A 13359-nucleotide genomic window follows, 5' to 3' on the forward strand; every position below is an offset into this window, starting at 1 on the left:
TCCTTCTTCTAAGGAAGGCTAATCCAGCTTTTCCAGCCTCTCTCTGTACGACATCTGCCAGACTGGGGACCATTTTTGTTGCTGTTCTTTGTATTGTCTCAATCTTTTTTATATCTTTCTTTTTGTGTGGGGACCACACTACTGCTGCATATTCTAACCTGGGGCGAATCATGCCCGCTATCAATTTTTTCATCATCTCCTCATCCATATAATGAAAAGCTACTCTTATATTAGTCAGGAGTTTATACATCTCTCTAACTCTCTTGTTAATGTGTTTTTCAGGTGACAAACTGTCCTGGACCAGCACTCCCAAATCTTTGTCTTCTCTTGCTTTTGTGATTGGTTTATTACCCATCAAAATAATTCAGTGATGGCCTCTTGGTACTTTTACCCATTTCCAATATTTTACATTTTTTTGCATTGAATTTCATTTCCCACATCTGGCTCCATTCATGTATCCTATCCAGATCCTCCTGCAGCATTTTACAATCCTCCTTAACCTCTACCTTCCTCAAGATCTTTGCATAATCAGCAAACAGTTTTGTGTAACTGTTCACTCCATCAACCATATTATTTATGTAAATCAGGAACATTAGTGGCACCAACACCGAGCCCTATGGGACTCCACTTGTTACTTCCCTCCATCCAGACATCCTATCCTTTATTACTGTCCTCATATGTCTGTCTCTCAAAAAGTCTCTCATCCATTCTAGGGATTCCCCTTCAGTCCTCCTATATGCTTTAGAGTCCACATTAGTCTCTTGTGGGGTACCTTGTTGAAGGCCTCCAAATCTAAATACACACAATCCACCCAACCATCTCTCCTGAAGCACGTCAGTTGCTCTTGAGTAAAAACTCAACAAGTTGGAAACACATGACCTTCCACTTCTGAATCCAAACTGACTTTCAATCAAAATATTCATCTCTTCCAGATATTTTATCCATCTATCTTTCATAATTCTCTCGCACAGTTTTGCGACCATGCTGGTTAGGGACACTGGCGTATAATTCAGGGATTCTTCCTTGTTTCCTCCCATATAAATTGGTACCACATTTGCCCTCTTCCATTCTTGAGGCACTTTTCCATCTTCCAGAGAACACACAATTAACCTGTGAATCTTATCCGCCAGTTGTTCTCTACATTCTATCATTATCCAATTAGAGATTCCATATGGTCCTGGGGCTATCCTTACATCTTGAGAGTCCAGTAATCTATACACTTCCTGTACTTCCACTTTTATATCTTTTATCATTACATTTCTAGTCACTCCCTCCCGTTCCACAAACTTCTTTTCGTTTGTGAAAACTGATTGGAAACATTTGTTCATTATTTCAGCTTGCATTGCCTCATCTTTATAGACCTCTCCTTCTACTTTCAGTTTAGTGATTCCTTCCTTTTGTTTCAGTTTGCCATTGACAAATCTATAATACAGTTTGGGTTCATCCTTACATTTGTCTATTATACCTTTTTCAAAATTCCTATCTTCCTCTCTACGTATTCTTGTGTATTCATTTCTTGTTCTTTTATATTCTTCCTTTGTTCTCTTGTTACCTCTCTTTTTCCAGTTGTTCCACACTGTGTGTGTCTCTTTTTTTGCTATCATACACCTTCTGTTAAACCACTCCTTTTTCCTGCTTTCTTTCCCCCTTACTCTTGGCACAAATTTTCCATTCCCAATTTATAGGGGTCTAGAAAGATATCCCACTTCCTCTGTATCTCTCTTGTTTCTCTGAATTTTCTCCAATCCGCATTTTTGAAAAATTTTCTCAATCCTTAAGCTTGCTTTCCCAAAGTTGTATCTTCCCTGCCTATAAAGCTCGTCTCTTGGCTCGACATTCCCTATTATCACCTGGAACTCAATGACCACATGATCGCTTTTTCCTACAGGACACAGATATTTCAAAGATTCTATTACATCGGGTTCTTTGGTAAACAGTAAGTCTAATCTTGCTGGTGTGTCCTCACCTCAGAACCATGTCTCTTCTTTGACCCATTGCTTCATCACATTGTTCATTGTTATATTTGATAATATAATGTCCCACGAATCTTCGCTGCCTCCTGAGTCCCATTCCTCCCAGTTCACCTCTTTTCAGTTGAAGTCATCCATCAAAATTATATTGTTGCATTTCTCAATCATTTTCTGTAAACAACTAGCCGTGTCTGACAACATTTCCTGGTATTCATCATCATTCCATGCTCTTGTCTTAGGGGGAACATACACTACTGCCATATCTCTCTTGCTATTCACTTCAGTTTCTAATTTCATGTTTATCACTTCAGCCCTGCCTTCTCCCATTTCCATGGTATCTACATTTATGTTGTTCTTCATTGCTATCATCACTCCTTGTCACGTTGTATCTTCTCTGTCTCTTCTCCACGGTTCGTATTTACCCTATCCCAAATGAACATCAATATCTTCTCTTAACTTGGTCTCTACGAAGCATATGACATCAGGTTCATGTACCCTCAAGAAATCATTGATCTCTAGCCTTGCTGATATTAAACCATCAGTATTAGTATATGCCACCTTCAAATTATTGTTAATGTTTTTTATACCCTCTTTTCTCCTTCTCTCCGTTAGTACCACCTCCTTAATTTCTGATCCATAACTCTCCAATAAAACACTGTCTTCTCCTCCTCCATTCTGTGTTCGTTTTTAACCTTTGCTTCCTTTACTAACTCCTTTATTTTAGCTCTTTCTTCCTCATTTGCATCTCTCCTTATCCAAACATTTTTGAACCCTTCCTTGTCTGATAATCTCCATGTTCTATTGATCATTTCATTTACTGTTGCCTGGGACTTATACTTCGCCTCCAGTGGCCTCACCCCTCCTTCCTCATACTTTCCTAACCCAAGCACTTCTTCAATCCCTTCTTGAGCTTCGTTGTTTTCCTCCATAATTATTACTTCTTTAAGGGTTGACAGTTCTTTTTTTGGTTGAAAATGAAATTATGCATCAATCTACATGAAACTTTACCAGATAATAGCTATGATACCTACTTAAGCATGTAGAAAGTTTCAGGACGATATATGAAGAAAAGAAAAAAATATTCAGTAAAATCTTAATATACTCAACCTAACTTTCAGTGTGACTACTGCTCCTAAGTGAGTAAACATATAATCATTTAAAAAATATCAGTGATTAAACTAATCATTTACAAATAAAGCTCAGGGATTAGATTTGCCAAATGTAGCTATTATCCAGCAAAATTTCATGTAAATTGATGCATAACTTCATTTGGAACCAGAAAAATGAAGTCTCCCATTAACCTTACTCAGTTCTTCTCTTTCTCTTTCTTATCTTACCATCATACGTTTTTCTTTTACTCCTGAAATTATTACACATTTTTTCTTATCTGCTACATCCCTGACTAAAGATTCTCTACTTTTCAGTACCCTAACCACTTACCTCTCCACATTTTCCATGCTTTGTTGTTCTATAATCTCTTTCAGATTTACATTTCCTTCTTCCTGAATTTTCTTCCACCCCTTATGTTGTTCCTTGATTTCTTTAATATGCTCAACTTGCATTCATGAGGATTCATACTCATCTAGTTTGCTCTTCATCCTGCCCGTTTCTTCTTCCAACCTTTTATTCTCCCTCTTAAGCTGTTTTATTTCATTAGAGGCATATTCATTACTCACTTTTAATCCTGTGACTTCTCTTTCTTGTTCATCACTGCATGTACAAACTTTTTCCAGTTTATTCCATAGAATTTTGATCTCGTTTTCCTGCTCTGTGGTCCGTTCCTGTAACTCTCTAATTACTGCCCATACCTTTTTTATCTCCTGGACATTCCTCTCCACTGTTTTCTCTACTCCTGCTGCTCTTGTTTGGTTCAGCTTAATGCTTCCATTTCCCACATCATCTACGGAGAAGCCCTCAAACTCTCTCTCATCAGTTGTAAACAAAGCACTGTCCCTTTCTGCCATGATGCAACCATATGGAGACTTTCTATTTCCACTATAGTACTTTTTATGACCAAAACCACTTTTTTTTTTTTTTTTTTTATACCACTGTCCAATGGGACCACCACTTACACACTGTTTCACATAATCACAAATAGGTTGGTATCCTTTTCATCGCTGACTCAGCAATTATTTCCCCACAATTCAGGAAGAGCTTCGTCTCTGTCAGCGAGAGCAGGAAAACGAGATCAAAATTTTATGGAATAAACTGGAAAAAGTTTGTACACGCAGTGATGAACAAGAAAGAGAGTCACGGAACTAAAAGTGAGTAGTGAATCTGCCTCTGATGTTTGTTCTTACCTAATTGTTCTTACCTAATTGTATCTTTACAGGAATGAGTCAAGCTCGTACTGTCCCGTGTCTTAAACCATATTTATCGTACATATCCTTAAATTTGTGAATTGTTTTGGCACACACTGTTTCATTCGGTAGTGCATTCCATTGGTCAATTGCTCTGTTTAGGAAACTGAATTTCATTACGTCTTTATCACTTCTCTTCTTATGCAGTTTTTTGCAGTGTCCTCTTGCTGATGCTTCTCCATATGTTAAGTAATCATTTATGTCTATTTTCTCCTTCCCTGATATGCACTTATATAGCATTATCATGTCACCTCTTTTCCTTCGCTCCTGTAGTGTTGGTAGATTCAGTTTATTTAGTCTTTCTTCGTAGCTTAGGTCCCTTAAGCTTGGTATCCATCTTGTAGCGGCCCTTTGAACTTTTTCAATCTTGTCTATGTGCTTTTTGAGATGAGGACTCCAGACTACTGATGCATATTCCAGGGTTGGTCTAATGAATGATGTTATTATCCTTCTTAGCATGTCTTCATTTATGTATGTGAATGCTATTCTCATATTTGCAAGCAGTGTATACATGTTCCGCACCTTCTCGCTGATGTGGTCAGCCGGAGATAGTCTGTTATTGATGATCACACCTAGGCCTTTCTCTCTTTCTGGTGTGTATAGGGTTTTATTTCCTAACTTATAATCCCAATCAGGTCTTTTTCCACTTTTACCAAACTTGATTACATGACACTTGTCCACATTGAATTCCATTTGCCATGTACTACTCCATTCATGAAGTTTATTTAATTCTTCTTGTAGCTCTTTACAAGAGTCTGTGTTAGTAATTCTCCTTTGTATTTTTGCATCATCTGCAAACATATTCAGATAGCTCTCATTTCCAGTGTTACTGTTTATATCATTTATATACACTAAAAACATGATTGGTGCCAGCACTGAACCCTGTGGTACTCCACTAGTCATTTCTTTCCATGATGAGTAGTTTCCTCTTAGTACTGTTCTCATTTCTCTTTTTATGAGAAAGTCTTGCATCCAACAAAACAGTTTGCCTCGAATTCCTCCTTGATGGTACAGTTTCAATAAAAGTCTTTGGTGTAGTACTGTGTCAAAAGCTTTCTTGAAATCTAAATAGATACTGTCCACCCATCCTTCCATTTCCTGTATTGTGTTTGTTACTCTGTCATAGTAGCTCAGCAGATTAGTAACGCATGATTTTCCTTTTCTGAAACCAAACTGTCTTTCTGTTATCATACTGTGTTCTTCTAGATGGTTTACCCAAGCTTTTCTTATTAGCTTTTCTAATACCTTGCTTACAACACTGGTCAGTGATACTGGTCGGTAGTTGAGTGGATTTAGTCTATTTCCTTTCTTGAATAAGGGGACAATATTTGCTTTTTTCCAAATATCAGGTAGTTTACCTTGACTCAAGGATTTCTTGAAAATTAAAAATAATGGTTTACTTAACCCCTTTGGACATTCTCGTAGTACTCAACATGAAATTTCATCAGGACCACTTGCTTTTCCTCTGTCTAATCTACTTAACCCTTTAACCGCGGGCATTGTTTTGCCCCGACTGTCCTCTCCCGCGGGGGTTTCGACCAAAATGTAAACAAACTTTAAACCTTATAACTATGCACAGAATAAAACTAGAGCGAAAAATAAGGTACCATTAGAAAGTACTAACCTTCGGCTTTGCAATGATGTAGGTTTCATGATTTCATTGTCTATCACTGGATGGGCAGTGCCATTAGAAGTGAGCGATCTAAAATCACTATTTTTTGCTCACACACCATTACCTTCGTTCATACACCATTACCAAATGCCAACCTCATTCTGATAATAATACTATAAACATATATGAACACTGCACATACGCTAAACACCCACTCTGTGTTCACTGAGGCAGGTAAAAGGCACTGTAATTACCCGCACTTCACTGCCACATCAGCGGTGTTGTAATCACTATTTTTCGCTCACACACCATTACCAAATGTCAACCTCATTCTGATAATAATACTATAAACATATATGAACACTGCACATACGATAAACACCCACTCTGTGTTCACTGAGGCAGGTAAAAGGCACTGTAATTGTCCGCACTTCACTGCCATATCAGCGGTGTTGTAATCACTATTTTTCGCTCACACACCATTACCAAATACCAACCTCATTCTGATAATAATACTGTAAACATATATGAACACTGCACATATGATAAACACCCACTCTGTGTTCACTGAGGCAGGTAAAAGGCACTGTAATTGCCTACACTTCACTTCCACATCAGCAGTGTTGTCACTCACACAGCTGGACAGATACTGATGCGTGTTTGGTCCGGGGTGGGGTGGGGGGCCCAGGGGGTGGGAGGTGGGAGGTGGGGCCCCAGGGGGGGGAGGAGGGAGGTGGGGGTCGGCTGGAGTGAAAGAACTTAATAGCTACTCTCCCTTGAAACAGTTGGCACACGGAAAAAACACGGGATATTCAAAATATTCACAAACATTCGAGAATGACACCCGCGGTTTGGTCCAGTTTTTGCAATGTCATTCTGGAATGACACCCGCGGTTAAAGGGTTAACTCCTCCTGTATTACTTTTTCTGCTATTTGTATATCTGGTAGTATGTGTGGACATGCATGTTCCACATAGTCCCTCTCAAAATTTTTTTCTTCTGTAAAAACTAATTGGAAATTCCTATTTAGTGCTTCACAAATATCCTTCTCTTGTGTGTAAGTGATTCCCTCATCCGTAATTGATTGTATTATATCTTTTACTTTGGTTTTGCTTCTGATATAGCTGTAAAACAGCTTTGGTTGATCACTACTTTTATTTATTATATCCTCCTCAAACTGTTTTTGGGCTTCCCTCCTTATTCTTGTATAATCGTTTCTTGCCTGTTTGTAATTATTATACGCTCTTTCACTAGTATGTCTTCTTTATCTATTCCACAACAAATCTCTTCTTTCTTTTGATTTTTTACATTCTGTATTGAACCATTTCTGCATTTTCTTATCTGCTTCTTTGTGCTGTGGGATGTACTTCTGGACTCCTATTTCATAAAATTCACAGAATTTTTTATGTACAGCATTTAAATTTTGTCCTCTAAGCTCATTTTCCCAATCAACTTCTAAGAAATACTTCTTTAGGTCTTGATAATTTCCGTTTTTATAGTTTAGGCTCTTTTTGTAACTGTCATTGCTGTTTACTATGTCATATGCTATCCTGAAGTTATAATTTACTACTGCATGATCGCTTTTGCCGAGTGGAGGGTGATATATTAAACTGTCAGTATCATTTTCTTGCCTAGTAAATATTAGATCTAGCACTGAAGGTACATCAAGTCCTCTTTTTCTGGTGGTTTCCCTCACATGTTGCGTTAGGAAGAACTCTTGTACGAGATCCAGGAGCTTTTGGTCCCAACAGCTTTCTTGGCTAATTATATCTAGAGTATTCCAATTTATATTTGTATTGAAATCCCCAGTTAGTATAATTCTTTCTGATTTCTCTTCCATTTTATGTAGCAATGTTCTTAAACTCTGAATTGTACTCTCTGCCAGGTCCTCATATTTATCTCTTTCCCATGTGTTTGATCTGGGTGGCATGTACAAATTGGCTACAATTACTTTACCTTCAGATGTGTTGATCTCTACTGCTATCAGTTCTACTTGTGATGGTATATCTAGTTTTATTTCATTGACTTTTAGATTTTTCTTAGTTAATATTATAATTCCTCCTCCTTTTTTTAAATTTCTGTCTCTTCTCCATATATTGTATTCCTCTAAGTTTAGTATGTCATTGGATATCCTTGGTGTTAATTTTGTCTCAGTTAGGCATATTATTTGTGGTTCATTTTCTCTGACATAATCATTCATCTCTAGTAATTTAGATACCATTCCATCCACATTTGAGTACATCAACTTTATCTTCTTGTTTATATACTTGTCATGACATGGTTCTACGACCTTCCTCCTTTTTCTTCCATCCTGTTTGTGTACCACTTTCGTACCTGCAATCCTATTACTTTGTAAAAAAAACTTCTTCTCCTCCTCTTCCGATCTTCCCTCATTTTTTGTTTTTGCTTCCTCCCTTTTCTCTTTCAGTAATTCCAGTTCCTCTTGTGTTAGGCATCTTTTTATCCATACATTTTTGAACTCCTCTTTTTCCATAAGATTCTTTGCATTTTTTAGTATCTCTTCCACAGTGTTTACACTCTGGAAAGTCACCTTTAGAGGTCTTGTCTTGCTTTTATCGTATTTCCCTAACCTTTTGTGTTCCTCTGTGTCTTTACTACAGATTTCCTCTGATACTTCTTTCAGTAAGCTCATTACATTTGCCATCTCCTTTTTGTCTCTTGTGATCTTGTTTTTTAGGTCTTCCTCTTCTATACCAGTGATTACTATTGATTTGTTTATATCTACTGAATCTCTGACGAACTTTGGATTGTTTTGGATTATTCTTTTCACTTCCTTTTTAATGCTTTTTTCCTCCACCCTTGTTTCTAAGTCTTAATTTACTTTCACCATTTCAGCATACGTGGTTTCCACATCATTTTTGTAGCTTTGCACAGCTTCATTCACCTGTGTTATCTTCTCCTCAATATCACTGCTCTGGTCAGTAAGACTGCTTACTGCCTAATTGTCTCTGTGTCATTTTTTAAATCTTCCATAACACTTTCGTGATTGACTACTGTACTTGCCATTTCACTCACTTTCTTCCTAAGTGTACTCAATTCCACTGTTAGTTCACTGATGGTTGTGTCTTTCTTATTGGCCTCCCTTCCTAGTTTTTCTATTTCTTCCTTTTGCAAGTGCATCTGCTTCTTTATTTCATCCATTTCATTTTTCAAAGCCATTTCTAGTTTGTTTACACGTTCAACCAGTCTATTGTGAGTCTCCATTTCAACCAGTTCTTGGTAGAAATCATCATTTTGCTTTTTACTTTTATCCCTTTTCTTTTCCAAATTTGCTTTACTAAAGTATGTATCCATTTTGCAATACTAAAGGTGCAAAGTATATACTTACAATCCCCGTGTTGTTGTAGTCTAAACAAACCTCAGATGACTGAGCATTATTCTTTCGTCTTGTTTTTCTTTCCTGTTTGAACAAGTCTTGTTTAAACTTATTATTTTTTTTCCTTTTAATAATGAAAAATCATTTAGTCTAACCTGGTACAGAGCTTGACTCATGCAAAGATACTAATTTAGGTAATGCCACTGGCCGTGTTGATTCGGTACGCAGCGCCGATGTCGCACGTCCTACTCGGTTGAATCCCTCCACGTGTGCATGTGTGGGTGCGTGTGTATGAATGTGTGTGTGTGTGTTACATCAGTTGTCTTATTTTATCTATCTATCTATTGCCAGATGCCATAATCCTGTAAGGGGTGGCCACTTGACTTTGAGTTGAATTCTTATATTATTTGCTGTCCTTTTCACAGAATCTCACAATGGGACGTCATCAAGTTTATTGGGGCCAAGTTTCTCCTTTACGAAGAATACAGCAAGCTGCCTTTTCACCAGATGTGATTATTCATACACTCCAAAGCCTGGTGCAGAGCTACACTCAAAACCTTTATGTGACCACCTGAAAAGATGACATCCAGATGAATACAAGAAGCTCTTGGATGATGCAAGAAACAATGTAGCTCAAAAACAAGAGAGAGAGAAAAAAAATATTTCTGCTTTACTAATACTCATGGCAGTGATGAATGTGCGATAAGAAGGAAAATAGAGGTGATTGAAATACAAGAACTTATTGTTGATACAGTTACCGTTAACGGGTTGCCCTTGTCAGTTAAAAAAAAAAAATATACAGCCATTTCAAAGATTGTGACTCCTATTGTGAGCAAACTAGGTATGTCCCTAAATTGACGAGCTGTTCGGTCACTGACTCTTGAGGCTGCCAAGGAAAAATCGCTTGAGTTAAGGAGTGAGCTTAGTAATCGAATGGTGTGTATAAAGCTAGATCTCTGCACCCGTCTTGGGCGTCACTTCCATGGGGTGATTATTCGGACAGTAGTCGACTTCAAGCTGGAAGTAGTCACAGCTTTAGTAAAGGAAATGACAGAAAGGGCAGTGGCAGCAGAGAGTATGTAAAAATTGATAGCTTGCTTGGAGAAACTTGGATTAAGTGAAAGGCAGATTTATTCACTAATCACTGATAATGGCTCCAACATTATCAGAGTGAGAAAACTTCTGCAGGATGATGCACATATGACAGCAGGTGACAGTTTAGGAACTTGAGAGTGAGCAAGAAGAAAATTGCTACGAACAACTCGGGGTAGATGAAGCTGCTCGCACGATTGTAGATGAAGCTGTTAATGGTATTCAGTTACAAGCTAATAGTGTCTCATCAGTAAAGTGTGCTTTGCATACCCTGCAGCTCTGTGTGCATGATGTTGATAAGAGCCTGTTGAACAAAGTTTGTAAAATAGTAAACAAGGCACACACAAACAAAATATGTGCCTGATTTTCAAAAGTAACTCTGTGTCACTTCCAAAAATTTACTGTGAAACCAGATGGGGATCAACATACAACATGTTGGAGAGTGTAGCTTGCCAAAGGTAATTTTTTAATCAAATTGGTCTGGCAAATGAAGCTCTCCTACTTTTAGAAGGAGACTAGAAACAAGTAAGTAACCTAATAGAGGTTTTGCAGCCCCTCTGCAATGCCACATTTTCTCTGCATATGAAAAATCTCAATGCTGGGGAATTTCTGGCAGAGTGGATGAAGTGTAAAATCAGACTTTCTAGAAGTGCTTTAACCACCTCATCTGCTTTTCTTCAGGCAATGGAGAAATGGAAATCCTCTCTGCTGAGCAACCCTGCCTTCCTTTCAGTGGTATACTGTATGTACATAAAAGGTATAGTGTTCTGCTTACAGAAGAACAGAGAGAGAAAAGCACTGTTCATCTCGCACTGTGGAAGAAGATTTCTGCTGTCGATATAGCTTCAACTTGTCTGCTTCACTGTTGGTCAAGGAAAATTCCTTTAAGAGTGATGGTGGTAATGAAGAAGAAACAAACTCTATGGATATTGTCAAACACCTAGGCTACTCAGTGTTAGTGATGCAAACAGAAAAGCTGTTGTTGCAGAACAGGGTTTTGATGTGGCTGAAAAACCCAAATTGTTTGGTAATGCCTCATGCATCAATAAATATGAAGACATTTTCCATTGGTGGCACTGTCAGTGGGAAAGTGTCATTAAAATACTTGCTGAAGTGGTAATTGCTTTGCCCGTTACTCAAACCAGTGTTGAATGCACATTTTCTGGTTAGCACTACATTCTGAATGATTTAAGGTTAGGATTAAAGAATGGTGGTAGGTGGGGGCGCTCACCATCCACTCACTCGATGTAGTGCTGCTCTCGGGTGTCTGCCCTTTCCTCTCTTCCATCCTTCTTTCCTTCCATCCTCTTCTGTCTTTCTTTCTTTCATTCTTTCCTTGTCCCTCTGCCTACAGGTGACTTTACACTCTTTCTTCTGTCTTTTTTTTACTTCATTCTTTCCTTTTCCTTCTGCCTGTGGGTGACTCTACACTGAGTGACAAGCCAAATGGTTTCCTGTACACCAGGAAACCATTTACTATGCTGGATGGTAACCATATAGCCAAATTTTGGCCTCTGGTGGTTTAGTGGGTAATTATTGCGCTCCAGTCGGATTGAGCCGGTGAAGGTTTATATCCAAGGGATGGTTGGGGTTGATTGCTCATGTAATGCCACTCAGGGATGAGTGAGGCTGCTCACTCTCATCTTAAATGTCGAGACCAACTGCCTAGCCCTGGGTTGCTACGTTCCTCGTGGGGCAATGTAGGATTGGATGATGGTTGGATGGATGGATTAAAGAATGACGTTGTTGATGCTATCATGCTACTACGGTACAACACGTGAAATAGATGTAGCTCAGTATGTATATATATATATATATATATATATATATATATATACATATATATCTATATCTATATCTATCTATCTATTGCCAGACGCCATGATTCCATAAGGGGTAGCCATTTGACTTTGAGTTATTTGTTTTATGGAGAGGGGCACTAATATATATATATATATATATATATATATATATATATATATATATATATACTGTATATATATATACCATATATAAGTAACTATGCATGAAACATTATGTAGAGTATGGGAATAAATGGGTAACAATTATTTTCAATTATTATCTCTTTCACCTATAAAAATATTGTTTTTTTTAATCTATTATTATTATTATTATTACTGTTATTATTATTATTATTATTATTATTATTTTTATTATTATTATTATTGCTGCAGTACAAAAACAAGTACAGAATCATGGTACAGTAATTTATCATACTAGTATGGTAAAATATTATTGTTCAGGTACGGTGTGGAATTACAGTACGGTACAGTATGAATCTATAGTTCGAATTATGAAAAATCGTACCATACCATACCATACTACATGCCCGGCTTAACACCAGTCTCCTGGCTGAGCAGACCCATCAGCCACAGGTTAGCAGCTGCTTCTGTGGGTCTGTCCTACAGATTCAGCACAGTACCTAGCTATACCATATAGGGGTCCAGTTTCCCCTTGTGATTGACAGTGTCTCACCAGGGTCCCTTCATACAGCAAAGTGCAAGGAAATATGAGGAGGTTTGGCTCCTGGGTGGATGCTGTAGCTGCTCCACCCAGAGTGCAAAGTGCTGCCACATGTAAGCTCCTCGTCAGAACCTTATAATATCTTTAAACGTGTATTTTGATGTTTGATACTATTAACTGTTACAAACTTCAGGTAGTACTGTATTGATGAGCCTTGCTCTTTTCCTGTATTATACCTGGTGTTCCCTCCCTTCAGCAGGCATCCCCGCCAGGTGTGGCGCGGAGTCCAACTAAGATCCAGGGAGGCTACTACACTACGGGCTCCATGCTGCCTCCACCCCCTCCCCCTCCCATGGCCCGCCCAGTTGCCATCATCAGATCCACAGGTGATGCACAGACTGCCTGAGTCACATTTGGACAGCCACACAACAGAACTAGATGCTTTAAAAAAATCACCACACAAACATTACCAGACCCAGTTCCACAACTTTCCACCTCCAGACAT

The 13359-nt window shown here is 38.2% G+C and overlaps 1 protein-coding gene across 1 annotated transcript in view; it reads left to right on the top strand.

Annotated features, from left to right (window-relative positions):
* The window catches only part of NfI (Nuclear factor I), a 483234-nt gene that overhangs the window by 327103 nt on the left and 142772 nt on the right, over positions 1 to 13359 (top strand). The window contains exon 11 of the mRNA XM_080276464.1: positions 13111 to 13240. Coding sequence (XP_080132590.1) covers positions 13111 to 13240 — 130 coding nt within the window. The remainder of the gene's footprint in view (positions 1 to 13110; positions 13241 to 13359) is intronic.

This window comes from Coenobita brevimanus, chromosome 65 (assembly GCF_032717465.1).
Source record: "Coenobita brevimanus isolate Jiangsu-jjx chromosome 65, ASM3271746v2, whole genome shotgun sequence".
NCBI classification, from domain to species: domain Eukaryota; kingdom Metazoa; phylum Arthropoda; class Malacostraca; order Decapoda; family Coenobitidae; genus Coenobita; species Coenobita brevimanus.